The sequence below is a fragment of the Sylvia atricapilla genome, chromosome 9 (genome assembly GCF_009819655.1).
Source record: "Sylvia atricapilla isolate bSylAtr1 chromosome 9, bSylAtr1.pri, whole genome shotgun sequence".
Lineage (NCBI taxonomy): Eukaryota > Metazoa > Chordata > Aves > Passeriformes > Sylviidae > Sylvia > Sylvia atricapilla.
The window spans coordinates 8929247-8945807 of NC_089148.1; the positions used below are offsets into that span (position 1 = coordinate 8929247).

The 16561-nt window shown below is 45.7% G+C and overlaps 1 protein-coding gene across 1 annotated transcript in view; it reads right to left on the bottom strand.

The window, feature by feature from the left end:
* The window catches only part of ABL2 (ABL proto-oncogene 2, non-receptor tyrosine kinase), a 42246-nt gene extending 40738 nt beyond the window's left edge, over positions 1-1508 (bottom strand). The window contains 3 exon segments of the mRNA XM_066324730.1: positions 1329-1441; positions 1443-1462; positions 1464-1508. Coding sequence (XP_066180827.1) covers positions 1329-1441; positions 1443-1462; positions 1464-1508 — 178 coding nt within the window.
* Between the last annotated feature and the right edge of the window lie 15053 nt (positions 1509-16561).

Below are 16561 nucleotides of genomic sequence, written 5' to 3' on the forward strand. Positions count from 1 at the left end.
TTTCTGTCCTTGCCTTGTAAGAGCAGGAACCAAAGAGTCATCTTGGTACCAAAGCATGAAAAGACAAATTGACATTAGCAGGAGTGTACACAGCAGTCTATACAGCATTCTGCTCTGCTGCTAAAGACTTAGACACATCCCACTGAAAGAAATGGGTTATGTGCATAACTTCTGAGATGTCCTTAACCTGTGAGTGTGCAGTCTAGGATAGGAATGTTTCAGCCAAACTGCCTTTTAAGGTACAAAAATACAAAGAGTAAAATGTGAAGTTGCAATAAAATAACAACTCTTAGTTTAACTGTGGTTCAGGCACTCAGCAAGCATGTTCTGTTTGGTTTAAAGCTGATACTGCTCCCTGAACTCAAAAGCTGTGATAACAGGGAGATTTTTAAGAACCAGATTTAGTGCTCTGCTCTTGTTTTGATAGATACCTACATTTCAGCAGTCACTGAAGATGATATTTACTTTCAGACTGCTGGTTGCACGTTCCTTAATCTTTTTGCCTGAGCTCATTCTATTGAGCAAAAGAAAATGTGTATTGTCAGAAGCAGCCTTGCTTTATAAACACTGACAACTCTCTCTCCACTTAAAGCCAAGCCAGCCAAGCTCTCCAGAGCTGATTCAGGTCTTTAGGATTTGAGATGCGGTCCGCACATCTACTCTCTGAAAACGCTTGTCAAGGCAGACAGGTTTCTGTTGATCTTACCATCCAAAACTTGGCAACATTTTAACATAATGCACAAATAGATCTATAAAAAAAGAAACATGGTTACAAAGGGAGACTTGAAGTTGTGGGGATTCTTCCAAGAGAGGTTACAGAACACGAGTACATGAAACATTTCCAGTCTGGTTTACAGCAGTAAGAATAGAACCGGACAGGCAAAAAACTTCAACCGAGAATCAGATGGCAGCTATAATACCACCAGTCAAAATGGAATTGTTTGCTCTGTCAGGAGCTATACAGTCTCACAGGTCTAGAACGGCAAGCCACAAACGCCTCGGCAAACAGTCGGACAAGGCACATGTCACCTTTACTTTGTAAACAAAACCAGAACTCGGAACCGCCGCGGTGACAGCCACCGAACCCCGCAAGTCCCGATCCCCGGCGGTGCGACCTCGCTCCCCGGCTGTGGCTGGCGAGCAGTCCCTGACCCCCAACTCCAGCGGGTGGGGGGGAGAAAGCCCCTCCGAAGGCAAGCATCCCCCGGGACGTGGCTGCCCCGCTCCCCCCGCCTACCTCTCCCCTCCCCCAGTAAACCCACCACAACAAAAGAGGGAGGGGGAGGGAGGCCGATCGCGCCCCTTTCCCCCTCGCCCCGGCCGCTCACCGTGCTGGGTGAAGACGTTGAATCCTCCCTCTGCGGAGCGCCCGGCCGCCTCCCGCCGGCGGCCCGCCGGCCTGGCCGCGCTGCTCCCCCGCAGTCCCCGCGGCTGCTGCTGCTTGCGGCGGCGGCTGGTGCTGGAAGCCCCGCGCCCGGCTCCCCGACGCGGCCCACCTGCTGCCCCATGGGCGGGCCGCGCTCACATCCCGCCGCTCCCGCCGTTCCGGGCCCGGCAGGCGCGTCCGGTCCTCCCGCGGCCGATGCCGGCGGCTCCCGCGGAGCTCCGGGCTGGGGCTCACGGGCTCGCCCCCGCAGCCCCCGCCGCCATCTTAAACCACAGAGCGCCGGCGGAGCGGGGACGGAGCGGCTCCCGCAGGCCGCCTCCGGTCCGCCCAGGGAGGGAGGGAGGAAGGAGGGAGGAAGGAGGAAGGGAAGCTGGTGAGAGAGGGAGGGCGGCCGCCCCCCCGGCCCAGACCGCCCCGCCGCGGCACGCAGAATCCCACAATTGTTTGGGTTGGAAGGGACCTCTGCGGATCACCCGGGAGCAAGGCAAGATCACCTGGAGCAGGTGACAGGAAGCGTCCAGGCGGGTTTTGAATGTCTCCAGAGAGGGAGACTCCACGCCCTCCCTGGATAGCCTGTTTTAGTGCTCTGCCACCCCTCAACGTAAAGAAGTTTCTACTCATGCTGAGGTGAAATTTCTTGGGCTTTCGTTTATGGTCATTGCTCCTCCTGGGTAGCCTGTTTTAGTGCTCTGCCACCCTCAATGGAAAGAAGTTCTTACTCATGCTGAGGTGAATTTCTTGGGTTTAATTTGTGGCCATTTCTCCTCCTCCTGTCTCTGGGGCAACACTGAAGAGCACCTGCTCTGGCAGTGCCACAGGCAGGCACATCAGTGGGGATGGGCACACGAGGGAATGCACAGGGACATGGGCTGAGGGGCAAGAGCCCACCTGGGTGACTCACTGGATCACACACCAGGAGGGCTTCCCGTCTTGGCCCATGAACAGCAGCCCAGGAGAATCACAGAATCTCCTGAGTGGAAGGGACCCCTCAAGTCCGTCTCTCAGCCCGGCACAGGACAACCCCAAGAACACCCACTGTATGCCTGAGACTGTCATCCAAATACTTCTTGAACTCTGTCAAGTGGTGGCCTCAAGGCTGCCCTAGCCTGAGCAACACTGCCTGTAGGCTACAGCCAGGCTGGTTTGCCTACAAACCTGAACTGGCACGAGGGTAAAGCCAGGCCCGTGTGCTCAGATGTGGAAGGGAGCAGCAGTGGCCTTATCCTGAGCTGTACACAAGGAGGCTGCTGTAGCCAGGTGAGCATCAGCTTCTTCTCCCCAGCAACCAGGGACACAGCAAGAAGACACAGTCTTAAAGCTGTGCCAGGGGAAGGTCAGACTGGACATTAGGATGAATTTCTTCACAGAAAGGATGATTAGACATTGGAATAGACTGTCTAGGGAGGTGGTGGAGTCACCATCTGGAGGTGTTTATAGAGAGACTGGATGTGGCACTCACCACTCACTGGTTGACATGGTGGTGGTCAGGTCATAGGTTGAAATTTATGATCTCAGGGTCTTTTCCCACCTAATTGATTCTGTGATTCTTGGGTTACCAGGTTCTGGGTTGATTTCTTGGGCTCCCACCAGGACCATATGTCCTGGCCAAGGGCATGGAGGAGGAGGAAAGCACTTCTGTATGAATAACACCAGGAGTGGTTGGCTAGCAGCATCTTGTTTTCAGGTGGTTGAACATACACTCAATTCTGTAAATACTTAGTAAACCAACTTCTTTCACCTTCTGAATATTAGCATAAGGCACTCCAATCAAGGCAGAAGGCAGGAAGTTTCATCTGAAAGACAATGGTGCTTATCATAGTTCATAGGACCTGGGCAGTTGGAAGCATTTCTCTCTCCATGCTAGCAACTATTTCAGCGAGTCTTGGAAAGTGTTGCTTCCTCTCGGGATGAGTCACAGTGCCGCTCCCCTCAGATGCCTTTACCACTGAGAACTGATGTGACAGTGACAAATGGCTTGGTAAACCTCAGAGACACCAGCTTCCAATCTCTGTGTCGCTGTCCTGTGGTGGGAAGGTGAGGAGACATTCCTCTCAGAGCTTGTGAAAGCCAGCTTTCACTGACAGGAATTCTGAAACTTGTGTTCTACCTTCCCAGGGTCACAAGGTGCGGTCCATACTGGTGCATGCACCCAAACTGAGCCCTGCTGCAATAATAATTCTGCCTAAAATAGTCCATCCCACTGGACTGATGTGTACTCTGACACAGGCTGAATGGAGTAAATGGGAATGTGGAGCACATGGAGCCAGAAATGCCTAACTCACTAAATTAAGGGACTAAGAACATTTGGGAGCTCAGGAATTACAAACAGACCTGCTAATGACACACAACAAAACAGTTCTTAAATAGTGCTGGGAACATCCAGGGTGCAGCATGGGGTACATGGTGCCAAGCCTGGGACCTTGTATGGATGTGGATGTGAGCAGAGAGTGTTCCTGCAGAATGGACAGTCTCGGGCAGAACCAGCCCATGGTAAACTCTGCAGTGGAGCTATTCTTGGTCTCATTCCAGCTAGAATTTGCAAGATTTGGCATTTATAAATGGTTTGCCTTGTAAACAAATATATGTTCTCTGGAGAGTGTAGAGACAACAAACACAGAACTCCCTCGTGCCATTTGCCAGTCGCCATGTAGCATAGAGCCACTCTTTAAAAATCAACAGAAATACTGTTTTTCTTTCCTAATGCTTTTTACTTACTGATCATGAAGAATATCAGAGGAAGGCTATTAGTATTTTAAAAGAAGATACAAGTGTCAAGAGACTGTTATATGCAAGTGCACCACGGATAATTGGATTTAAACACTGTTCTTATTCCTCAGATCCCATGAAATCTCTTATTTTCTCTCCAGCACCTTCTGCACATAGAACAGCTCGTATGTGGGGTACATAATGTCCAACTGCAGGAAACTTGTCTGACACACAAAACCATTTTCTTGGGTATGGGTCAGGCAGGGGATTTCTAAGAAGGCCTGTTGCAAGGAGAAGAAGGCAGCAGCATAGGGTTTTTTACTGTTGTATAATAGTTTTTAAAGATCATGCTGTACCCTGTAAAAAATAGCAAACCCAGAGCCCCAGCCATAGCTTGATGTGTGCTACACAAGCCAGACCCCCAGACTGTGCCTGACTTGGTCTCCTCAGCAACATCATTTTTATGGTGTCAGATCAACAGGGGATGCCCTGATTGGTGACAGCTCTTCTGGTGCTTGCTAGAACAGCAATGGGGATATAAACAAGAAAACTCCCCGAACCTGAAAAGGGCTCTGTGCCGCTGAGTTATCAATGACACTGAGCCACCACCGTTCCTTGTTGTTAAAATGGAGGCTAATAAGTATTTACTTGACACAGTGTCATGGTTGTTAACCATGCAAAGCCAAGAGGTAAAACCTGCACCAATGCTATCTATTTTATCAGCTGTGATGTTATCAGCCTCATGAGGCATCAGGAACAGGTTGTTTTCAAGGGTAATTTCTTGTGAAGAGGTCTGGCACCATGCATTAATGAGGCATCAGTAACAGTTACTGTCCTGGCGATTTTGGGTTTCCAGTCAATCTGCCATTCATGAGCTGTTCAAGTAAGGGATTAAAAGGACCAAGGCAGCACTGAGGTAACAGTCATGTGCCTGACAAGAAATGTGGTATTTCTAGAAACACTTCTGAACTTTAAATATTAATGGTATATCCATTTCTTGAAGCTTCTTATAAGCACTGACAATGCATTTGCTCTCTATCCACAGCTTGCTCCAAGAATCACACACTCAAAAAATTGCTGGCTGAGCAGCCTTACGTCATACCGTGCATGACAGTCTCACTGTCATCTGCCTGAAGTATGGGTTCTGTGCCAGAAGGAGCCTGTGGACAAACTGGAGATTCCTGAGCCTGAGTTAACTGGGCAGTTTATGTTTGTAACTTAAAAAAATTAGCTATCAGGTGGCAGCTTAAAAAATAATTCTAGCAGTAATCTTTGGTCTTCTTCCAGATCATATACCTTCTGTATATCAAAGCTGTACAGAGAAACAGATGTTTGTGAAATATTTGACTGCTATTTAGGACACAGATGTATTAGTTAACGTATTTGCTAAGTGTGTAGAACAGCAGAGGCCTGATTGATTGGCCTGTGTACAGCATGTCAGGATTTTTGTGCCTTTATTGCAGTGCCAGAACAAGTTGTGGAGCTCAGGACAGCTGCAGCTCCCCTGGGATGTCTGCAAGGCAATGTTACTGCCCACTGCAGGGCAGTGCTGCTCTGTGTCCCTCTGCCACTCCGGGCTGTAGCCGCCTGATACCAGGCAGCCACCTGGCTTCTGGGGTTCAGCCACCCAAGGGTCCTGGGGAAAGGCTTTGAAACAAAAAATAAAGATTTAAGAATCTGATAAAGGCTCTGTGACATAAGGTTAATTACTCTGCAGAAAATGTTGAAAGCTTCTAAGTGCTGAGCCATATCAAAGGAGGACGTTGTTTCTTGGTGTAACGTTCAAATGCTCACCCTTTCATCTCTTCAGCTCTTAAAATGTCTGCACTCATCTGTCGTGGCACAATAGGTAGGCTTTCAGTGTTGTCTTAAAAGTAATTTTGAATCATTATTATGATTTAAATTAGAATTTATGTACAGTGCATGCAGGATAGCTTGTGGTACTCTCATGCCTGTTCAGTGAGAGTCTATGAAGATAAAAGCTTTCTGGGGAAGTAACGGTTTTTGCCCAACAGCACAGAAGGGTTCACATGCAGATGTGATGTCCTCTGTCAATAACTCTCCTTTCTTCCACCACAGATAAAAAGAAAACTATACATACACACTCTGACAAATGTTGCATCCCACCACCCAAACCATCCTCCTCCTCTGTGCTAGCAGCCTTTTGTTCTGTCTTTTCTGCTGCTTCAGCATTGTCCTCATTCAAACCACTCTTCCAACACTGCCACAAGTCCAAACATTGATGCTGGCCTGGAGAGCCAGCAAAGGAAGGGCTCCATGCATGGGGGGAAAGGGACTGGGCACATGGTGGTGTAGTGGAAAAGATGAGTGTGGAGAGAGCCAGCTCACCACAGCATCTCAGGCATCCCCATTCTTCTTTTATTGGCCCTCTGTTTTGGGTTAGCTATGCTGGGTAACTAAGCAGCCTCACGGATCAGAACTGTGTAGCTTGTGCATGTATCTGTCAACTGTCAACAGCACATTAACCATGCTGAGGTTTTGCAGGAGATGTACCCATCAGGGTATAGCACATAACCTCGCACAGCCTTCAGCAGAGTGGAGCCAGAGGTGGGGAGAGATGGAATTAAGGAGATTATAGGACTTCTTTGGGAATTCCTTTCCTGTCCAATATATTTTTCCAAGTCCTACAGCTGCACCACCCTTCCCAAGCATCTGTTCCAGCCACCAAAGGCTGTAGAAGAGTATGCTAATAAGAACATTAAGAATGTTGTTTGTTTGCCTTTTTATGTGGAAAATGTTGCCTCTACCAAACAAAAATGATGACAAGTCTCTGCATCTGCTGGGAATTGCAAATTAGTACTAAGCTTGCACAATGATCACTGATAAAGTACATTTGCTGAGGTAATGTGAGGTCCCTCAACAGCGCTGGTGATGATTCAGGCTTTTAGGCATTCAGCTGCAGGTGGGTCAATAGAAATGTTTTGCCACCAGAGTTCCAGGGTTGCCTTAATTTATGTTTAGGAGCCTAATTTTTATTTTTCCTAATTTAAAATCTTAGTAGCTCATTGGACAGTAAGGGGGTTCTCTTGATTTGCAGATGGAAGCTTTTCTTCACGTGTTTTCTGTTTCCTCTTGCTGAGAGGTTTGTATCCAGAGAGCTGACATTTAGTTAAGTGATAGCAAATGCTTCAGAGCACAATGCTGTACTGCAGTTCCTCCACCAGTGCCTCAGAGAGCAGCCTCATCCCAGCATAGATTCCTCTGATGACTGCTGTGCTGTGCTTGGATTAGCATAACCTCTGTGATAGTCCAAAACAAAATAAAGATACATTTAAAACAAGATGTTAAGCTAAAATAAGATGGAATTAAAAATCATAGATTCATTCAGGCTGGAAAAGATCATTAAACTCTGGAATCAGCAGTGCTTCCTCTCCATGTTCTTTGCTTCTTGTTTCTCCCCTAATATCTCCTTTCCCCTCCATCTTCTTCAGCACCTTCACTTCCCTTTTCTAAGTCACGCTGAAAACCATGTCTTCAGAAGATGCCTTTGTTACAGTAATGAATCCCACAGTGACTGCACTCCTGGTATTGTTTTCAGCTGTACACACTTCTGAATATAACCTTTGATCTCATAAGGAAGCCTGAGGATACAGCTCGCAGGATTGCTGTTCTGTATACATTGTTTAGGATGGTAGGAATCCAGCCTTGCTCTGGACCACTTGTGCCCTGGCCATGGAAGGTGTCATGCTCTCTGCAGGTTCCTAAACAGTTTAAATCACTTTGAGAGTCAGAGTTTGTTCTGAAATGTTGTTATTGTTTCATTCCACAAAAGTCTGGAGAGATTCTTCCTTGACAGGCTTTTTTTTATTTGATTATGCAAAAAATGTAAGTGCTTCCTTTATCTTTCAAAGACACTGTGTGTTCCTTCCTCAAACAGTTATTAAATAGCCATGCTTTGGCCTTTCCAACTTTAATGTTAATCCTGTAAAAAAATGCTACTAGTGTGAAACTCTGAAAAAAAGTTTAATAGTAACAACCTGAAGCAGGAGAAAGCACCAGAGGTTTTGTAATGATGTTTCTGTGAATGCATGTGTGTGTACAGAATAGACGGGTACTCAAGGTAGCAGCATTTCCATTTATAATCAAATCTCTCTTAAATTTAAAACTGTTCTTCTGTTAAACAACCAATATTTCCATTCTCTCTTGCAAATTCTGCCTCTCTGCTCATTACCAAACCTTTCATGAAAAGACATAATCCCAGATCTTCCTCTGATCAGGCTCTTAATGTGTTCTGTGTGGTCTTTATTTAGACTGTAAACTTGCTGAAATAGGAAATGTCTTATAAAAAACCTACTACACTGTCTCATTTCACATCCAAATTCTTCTCCCATACCAGCTGTGGTGTGTTTGCTAGCAGCAAGTCTCCTGTTAATGAATGACTTGTTCTCATTAGCTTGTCAGGCTGGATGTGTAGCTTGTAGTTTCCCACTCACACAGAGCAGCACTCCTTCCTTGTAGCTTCTGGGTAATCAAACAAGGGATGGATACACAAAGCCTTGTGTCTCTGAGTCTGACCTTTGTACTTGGAATCATTAACTACCACAGAATGCCAAAATAAAGTAACTAGCTGCTGGTTAAATAGATTTACCATAAGCAGAGCCTTATGGCTGCCTGGTGTGGGGATTGTCACAGGCTTTACAGCAGGCTGCCACCTTCTACATGTCCTTTAAATCGGGGGGGGAAAGAATTCTCTGATTGGCAGCTGCCAAAGGTGTTGCACTCAGTAAATTTGTTTTGTGAAGCTGAGCGGTCCAGAGTAGATTCCTGACACCTCAGAGGTTTTCAAAGTGATGGTCCTGAGCAGCCTCATCTGACTTTGCAGCTGGCTGTGCTTTCAGCAGGAGACTCGACTAGCAATCACTGCCAACTTAAATTCTTATTCCAGCAAAGGTTTCCTACATTCAGGGCATTAATTAAGACTGGTGTCTCTAACTAGGCTGAAATGTTACAAAAGCTAGTGGAACAGAATATTTCTTGAACCTCCGTCTCTCCATCCAATTTGCATAAAACGGCCAAGAAGTTCAAAAGTTATTGGGAGAAAGAAACAGCTGGGGCAGAAGACAGACACACCCCTTCCTCATACACATAGAACAACTGTATAGCTTGTTTTTGTTAAGAAAACCTTTCTTCCCTTTATGTTAGTGCAGAAAACCTGTCAAGTGTGCATCTAATGAGGTCTGAAGTCATGCTACATACTCCCAGCTGCAGCCAACCTGAAATAATGCCTCCCCAGAGCCAACAGCACATCTCATGCAGCCGAGGCATTTACTGTGCAATCCGAACTATGCAGTGAAGTTGAGACATTCAGGAGCATCCCTGAAACCCGGGCATCATCTTTCTGATGGCAGAGATTGCATGGTTGTGCTCACAGGAGCGAGTGTTTCAGCCTGCCTGGGGCGTCGCCCAGCTCTGCCAGCAGACACGGGAGTGTGTCTGGTACCTCTCTGTTGTCCTCAACTTTCCCATAGCCGAGAGCGACAGAAAGGGGAATTTGACCTCAGCGTGCTAGAGACCGCCTGGCTGTCTGCCTTTCCCTTTTTGTCTGCTCTTTCTGAGGATGCAGTCACACTACCAAATTACCTTGAGTCATCTGTCCTGGAAGTTTTTCCCATGGGTTGCCTGTGATAAAGTGTGAATGCTAGGAGCATTTTAATGTGTGCTGCAAGGGGAGGCACTGGTGTGGTGTGAATCCACTGTGGACCCTACCTGCTTCTGAGATATCCATCTACCTGAGCCAATGTCACATACTTCCCCAAAATCTTTTCTGAAAGGGACGAGTTCCATAGCTTTGGTCCACACAGCTTGCTGATCAGCCAAGAGCCTCCTTTAGCAGCCATAGCAGCAGATTATTCTGTTTCCTTTTCTCCCAGATTGCAGAGAACCACCTATCTTCCTCTGCTTTTGATGGCTTTGGAAAACGTTACTTCTGTGTTCCTGGGAAAGATCTTTAGAGCACTTCTATTTTCTGCCTCACGGGGAAGCAGAAACTGTGAAATTGTCAGCATCCTCTGGTTGTACGTTCCCTGGAGCTGTTATACTGTGCAGTCTGAAATAGGCATCCGGCCCCAGGGAATTGCTAATGATGCATTCAGTCTCAGCATGGCACATGCTCATTCCTGGGGAGTTACTGAGTTTGCATTTATAGTTCTACTCTTTTCTTCTGAGTCGATGAAACCCTCTGATTTTCCCTAAGCACTGAGGTCTTGGGTGTTGGATTCTCTTCTCATGACAGCTTACTTGGAATGTCACCAGAAAGCTTTCAGCCTGGATCCTTCCTCTGAAAATCATAGACTACAGTAGCATCATGCCAGAGATTCTTCCATAACTTGGTGTCTGATCAGCAGGCAACAGGAAACTGAGGTCTTGCTAGGACACAGTTGCAGAATAATAAACCGAAAGAGTTGTGCGCTGAAGAGAGTGATTGGTTCTTGGGGGCACTGGAAGCCTTTTGCACCTGGGGGAATAAGCTCACAAATAGATAGGAGACTCAGCAGCCACTAAGAAAAGCACAAGTGGAAAAACTGTGGAGAGTGAGTACGACTGGATGTTTTTGATGGTGGTCCTTAGTGTGGGTCCACACTGTAGAGAAACAGCCGTGGTAAAGATGACGTGAATTCACTCAAGGTTTACCTTGTTCTCTGGTTGCTTTGTCAATTTATGTTTCTCCAGCCACTTTTGCAGGAAGGGTGTTTTTTTGTTTTTTTTCTTTTTTTTTTTTTTTTTTTTTTTTTTTTTTTGGGTTTTTTTTTTTTTTTTTTTGTGTGGGAAAGGGTTGAACTAACAGGAACACTTTTACTATATTTCACATTAACTTGCTGGTGAAGACAAGACCTCTCTGCATGACGTACATGCCTGAACTCAGAATCCCTCTCCTGGGCCTGCCATCTCAGATTTAAATCCTTTAAACAAGCTCAAGTTTTTCATCCTCATCCATATTTCCAAAGCATGTAAGCCTCAAGGCACTAGGCCAACAACGGAATAGTGCTGAGACAAAGAATGTTTTGTACCACATCAACTCAGCCCAAGGCAGATCAGCTGCAGCAAACCCTGCAGATTGCTTCACCTCTCGGTGTAGTCCATTAGAACCTCCCCTTTCTGCCAGTCCTCAGCCGATAGCAAAAATGCCTCTTTCAGCTTTTGTAATCCTATTTTCTACACTTCCAGTGAAATGCTGTTGAGAGCTGCCAGAGACTCAGCTGTGACACAGATCTAGCTGAATCAGCGTTTTGGAAGTGTTCCTTCACGCTTGTCATCTCCTTCAATAAGTACTGCATTGTACCAAGTCTGTAACATTCTTTACTGCTCTATTTGTTGCTATGGCCAGTGGTGCCAAGTTTCCCATTTCAGTGTGATTCTTTTGGGACACTAGACAGAATTCTAGATTTTCCTTCCTTCTGCTTTGTTTATGCTCCTGGCCCCTGCAGCGTTCTCCCTTACCATTATCCAAAACTTCTTCCAAAACAGGGAAAGCATTGCCCTCTCCAGTCCCTCCACTTGAACACCCAGCAGCAGTCCCTCCTTGGCCTGAGCCATTGCAAGCAGAGAAGCAAGGATGGATTTCCCCCTCTAGCCAGGTGTTTCTAAAATCGGGGAGAAGCAGGGTGGAACAGATAGGACTGGCCTTGAGCAGAGAAAAGGGAGGTTTTGGCAGTGGGAACTACAAAGGCACAGCATTGTCAGTCCGTGTCAAACTTGGGAAAGGAGCTCACAGGAAGGGAGAGCAGCAGGATGTGCTGCCTCATTTCCATGGAGGACAGGCCAAAGAGCTGGCTGGGCAGATTAGAAATGTCTCCTGCTTGGGACAACTTTTGGTACATGTCATCTATTTTCTACAGAGATTAAAACAAGGTGGAAAAGAGGAGATGTCTGACAACTGAGAGTAAAAACCTGTTTTTCTTTCTACTTTACAGCAGAGTCAATCTTTTTTGGGCTTAATGGAGATATTGTTCTCCTCTGAGAAATTATATTATGGTTTTGATGAGGGTTGTTTTTTCCCCTTGTCCTCACACTTTTGGGGTCTTTTATCAATCACTTTCAGCATTATGATTCTAGCTGCCATTCAATGCTCTTGACTTTTCCCACGGTGTTCCCCATGTGAACTTCTCTACATGACCTTTGATGACCCATCCTGATGACCCCAAGGATCTCATACTCCCCCAAAGAGGCTGATCTGGTCTCACCACAGCAGCTCAGGTTTTCTGTCTCACATCTTCCACTTGATTACTGCAAGCAGAAAGTTATTAGTCCCCAGAACCTGTACTTTGCAAAAGTACAGAACAGGTAGAACTGCATGATTACCTGCAAGCAACTGTCTTGGGAATCATCCTGGATCTGGTCATTCTATAAGCACTGATTCTTCTTCCGTATCCATCAGCAGTTAGCACATTTGTACTGTAGCAAATAACGGGAGAGGAGGGAATTGATACAATTCACATGTTACTCTTCTCCACCTCAGCAGCTGTGGGGAGGGACCAATAGCCAAACTGGTTTGTATTATTTAGGAAAAAGAGAAAGGATGTAACACACTTTTGAAAAATGGAGAAGCAGAGATTAGCACAAGAGTAATAAGGCTGTCATTAAATAGGTATAAAATGTCTGCCCTTCCACCTGCTGTGTCTTGACCTTCACAAGGAAGGGGTCCCAGGGTGTGTAACACAGCTGTGGAGTCACAAGGAACATACAGAGTTGCTACTGTAGGAGTGGGGAGGAGAGTGCTGGCAAGTTCAGTGCTCTGTTTCCACAAAAATATTTAGAAATATTATATGCAGGAGAGTCAATACTGGTAACTAGATCTTGTTTGTTCTGGAATGCATCTCTCTGAAGTTACCCTTCCAGGGGTTGACTACACATTAATTTCCATGTCTTCCGCTGAAACAACTTCAGAGACCCTTCATTGAGGCAGTTCAATGTTTTTCATGCATTTTTAATCAAGCAACAAGAGTATGCTGCAGAATAAATCTGAGGTTGGTTTGAGCTGGTGTCACAAGGAGAACAATGAATTATATAATTGTGGTTGGGAGCCAGGTGAAGTTGTTTCCGAGCCCAATAGAAAGAGAAAAGCTGATGGTTAGAGAGGGTAAAGAACAGCTTCAGAAAACCACAGTTCAGCTTAGTAGGGGGAGCAGTATTTATACAGGGTCAATACCCCTCTCATGGTTTGATGTTTAGCCAGACTAGAAGGATCTCCTCCTTTTTAAACATACGAAGAATTACCTCCTCAACTTAAACAAATTAAAACCCCCAACTATTACACCATCCCAGCTGACAAGATTCATTCTATTACCTAAAATGGTAGGGAAATGCAATATTAAGTACTCAAAAAAAAAAAAAAGCAAGCAGGTTTCCCTTTCAGCCATGGAACCACAGCAATTTAATTGGCTGTTGCACCTCCTGCTTGGTCACGGCAAGTTCATAGTCACTTGAAATTCTGAGATAGGATAGGAAGCCAAGAACCAGGAACTCACTGATTTGCTGTCGAGCTTCCTTTTTTTTTTTTTTTTTTTTTTTTTTTCCCCAAGGATGATTTCAGTTTCAGTAGCAAAAAGCAACGTGATTCTGAGGTAAGGTTACCACTGCCCTCTGCCGAGCGGGATGGGGCCCATGTCCTTTCTAACTTATCTGCAGCAAAGCAGTGGCTTCATGGCTTGGAACGTGAGTGTCACTGCTGCCTCTTCTGCTTTCTCCAAAGTCTGTGATCTGTATCTCTCGCACCAAATATTTTGAAAACTCTATGCTTCACACGGAATAAAAGGAGCAAGGGTATTATGCACAAAATCTTGACATGATGCTAGCAGAACACTGTGAAAGCTTGAGCCGGAGTTTTTAAAAACAAACTTTATGATTTATAAACACTCAGGCATCTAACAATGTGATATCTGCTGGAGCTAGTTTTTGGCTTTCCTGCAAAATTCAGTCATGCATTATCAGATCAGGCTTAAGTCCTCCCAACAAGCTTCTTAAATTATTTCCTTTTTAACTGTAGCATTTGCCCTGACTGAATTCTGCCCTAGTCTTACATGCCACACCATTATTCTGGTTAAGTAAAAACGGGAAGCTCATTCAATGCTAATTTATAACTGGCTCTACATTCTAACTTTCACATTACTGGCCTTTTCTTACTGTTTTTAAAGAAAAACATTAAGCAGAAGAGGTAACAATGTTTTTCACCACTTGAGGGGAGCTCCTTCATTTATCCATCAGGATGTTCCCATGCGCCTGCCAATTGGGAAACTCTAACCCATTTTTAGGACAGTTAATTGTAGGATCTCTGACGTATATGAAAAGCCATTGAGGCTCTCAAGTGGCTGAGTTTAAAGCTAAGATAGAAGTTTTAAAGGAATTAATCATCCCGGTCAATAAATGTGGGTATCAGAAAGAGCCACAGCTGCTCACTCCCTAGGCTGACTGAAACCAAAATTCTTAAAATAGAAAATAAATTAGAGTTACACAGAATTAAAAGTAGGAGACATTAACCACACTTATTTTGCAGCAGTGCCAAAAATGACAGCAGGGAGCAGGACCCAGGACAGAAATAAAGAGAAGGAAAGAAGGAAACAGAATGTCCTGATAGAAGGAACTCTCAAGCATCATCAAGTCCAACTTGCCAGCACAGGAGATCCCAAGAATCCACACCTTGTGCCTGAGAGCATTGTCCAAAGAAAGAAAGAAGGAAAGAGCAAGGAGGGAAGCAAGCAGGGCTGCTAAAGTCAAGGTGTTGCCCAGTGCTGGGAAGGTGAAAGCCAGTGGAGCTGAGGGCAAGAAATTGGGGTATCAGGGCCAAGGTTCCCCGTCAGCCGTGGGAACGACCACGCAGTGATTCAGCCAGGAGTGCACAGGAACCAGCAGTGGTTGGGCAATCATTTGAGCAATGCAAACTGGAGGATTAATGTACAACACTCCAGAAATCAGGCTTACAAGCACCGTGGTGACAAGCGGGCGTAAATGATGCCGCTGATGAAACAATGCAGCAATTCAGAGTAGGAAAGACAATAGCAGATGATGGGCCTGAGTGGCAGGAAGCAGAGGTGGCAGTGCCTTCTCCCACTTTGCTTGTAAATAATGGGAAGGAAGGTAACGAGAGCAGCCACGTTGTTTTTCGGTGAGCTGCAGCCCTAAAGAGAAGGGAAGGAAAACTGTGAAAAGCTCTGCCAGGGAAAAAACCCAGAGACTCGGGAGGGAGCTCTGTGCCTTGTCACACTGTGCTGCTCCGGCCTGAGAGATTAAACTCGGTGGCACCTCTGTACAGCCTCTTTAGGGCAAATAAGCAAAGCAAACTTGTTCTGGAGGTTAGCTGCACTTTTTCTTTCTATTAAGGAATCTCATTTTTCCTACCACCCAGAGTCAGGTTTTTACTGATTGGATGAAAACAGAAGTTGCAACCAGAAGTTGTTGAACTTAGGACATTTTGTACCTTGTGCATTGAGCATTTTGTTGGGTTTTTGATTTTTATTTTGTTTACACTTGCTTGCCCAGCCAATGCTGGCCCCACAACTTCATTGTAATAGCTGGCACAGCTTTTTGGCATGAGGGCACCACAGATCAAATAAAGCCTGACCTGAAAGGATCTCTGAACAGCACTGTGTTAAGTCAACTTCTTAAGAATAGGGACGAGTTTATGTGAAATCCTGCTGCTCCTCACCCACTGCATTTCAGCAGTGATAAGGCTTTTAGTTTTTTTTTTCTTTTTCATTTTTACAGGTTTTCTTATTAAGCAGCATGAACGATGAGTGATGGGATAATAATAAGAACACACATCACAACATAAATCAGTTTCAATTTTTTTTTCACTCAGTGGCTCTGCTGAGGAGTCCCAAAGATATTTAACACAACTCCTGAAGTTTCAGCAGCTACAATTTAAATGTGAGTCTGGGGTGTGTGCTGGCCAAAATAAATTTTTCGTAACAGGTCTGATAGGTGAAAGGAGACAGAAATGTTTTATTACCCCATTGTAACTTTGTACCTTGTTTTGGGGTGACCTTTCAAGGTGCACCTTGGGGAACATATCATGCATAGCACAGCCCTGATGTCGTGAGGAGAGATGTGTACTTGCCAGTAAGAGATTAGTGGATAAGTTCTCCTGGCTTTGGGAAAACTCTCCCATTTGCAGTGTGAAATGCAGCTCACAGGAGGTTACTAGAGTTTGTTTGCTGGTGACGTGTTCTGTGACTCACCCTCTCACGAGCCTGTTGTGTGTCTGAGGAGAGAGAGAAAGCAAGGTACAAACCCCAGCCTTTGTCCCATTTTCGGCCCTCTGGAGCAGCCTTTGTCCCAGTTTTAGTCCCTGTGAAGCACAGCTGGGATTAAAAGGAGAGGTCTCCAGCCGGGGCCCATTCTCAGCTCCCCCAAACTGGAGAGCTGAGCTCCCACTCCCACCGGTAACATCTGTGAGGGAGACACAAAACACCACTTCTTGGGGGAGGACTCAAACTGGGGGACACTCCATTTTTA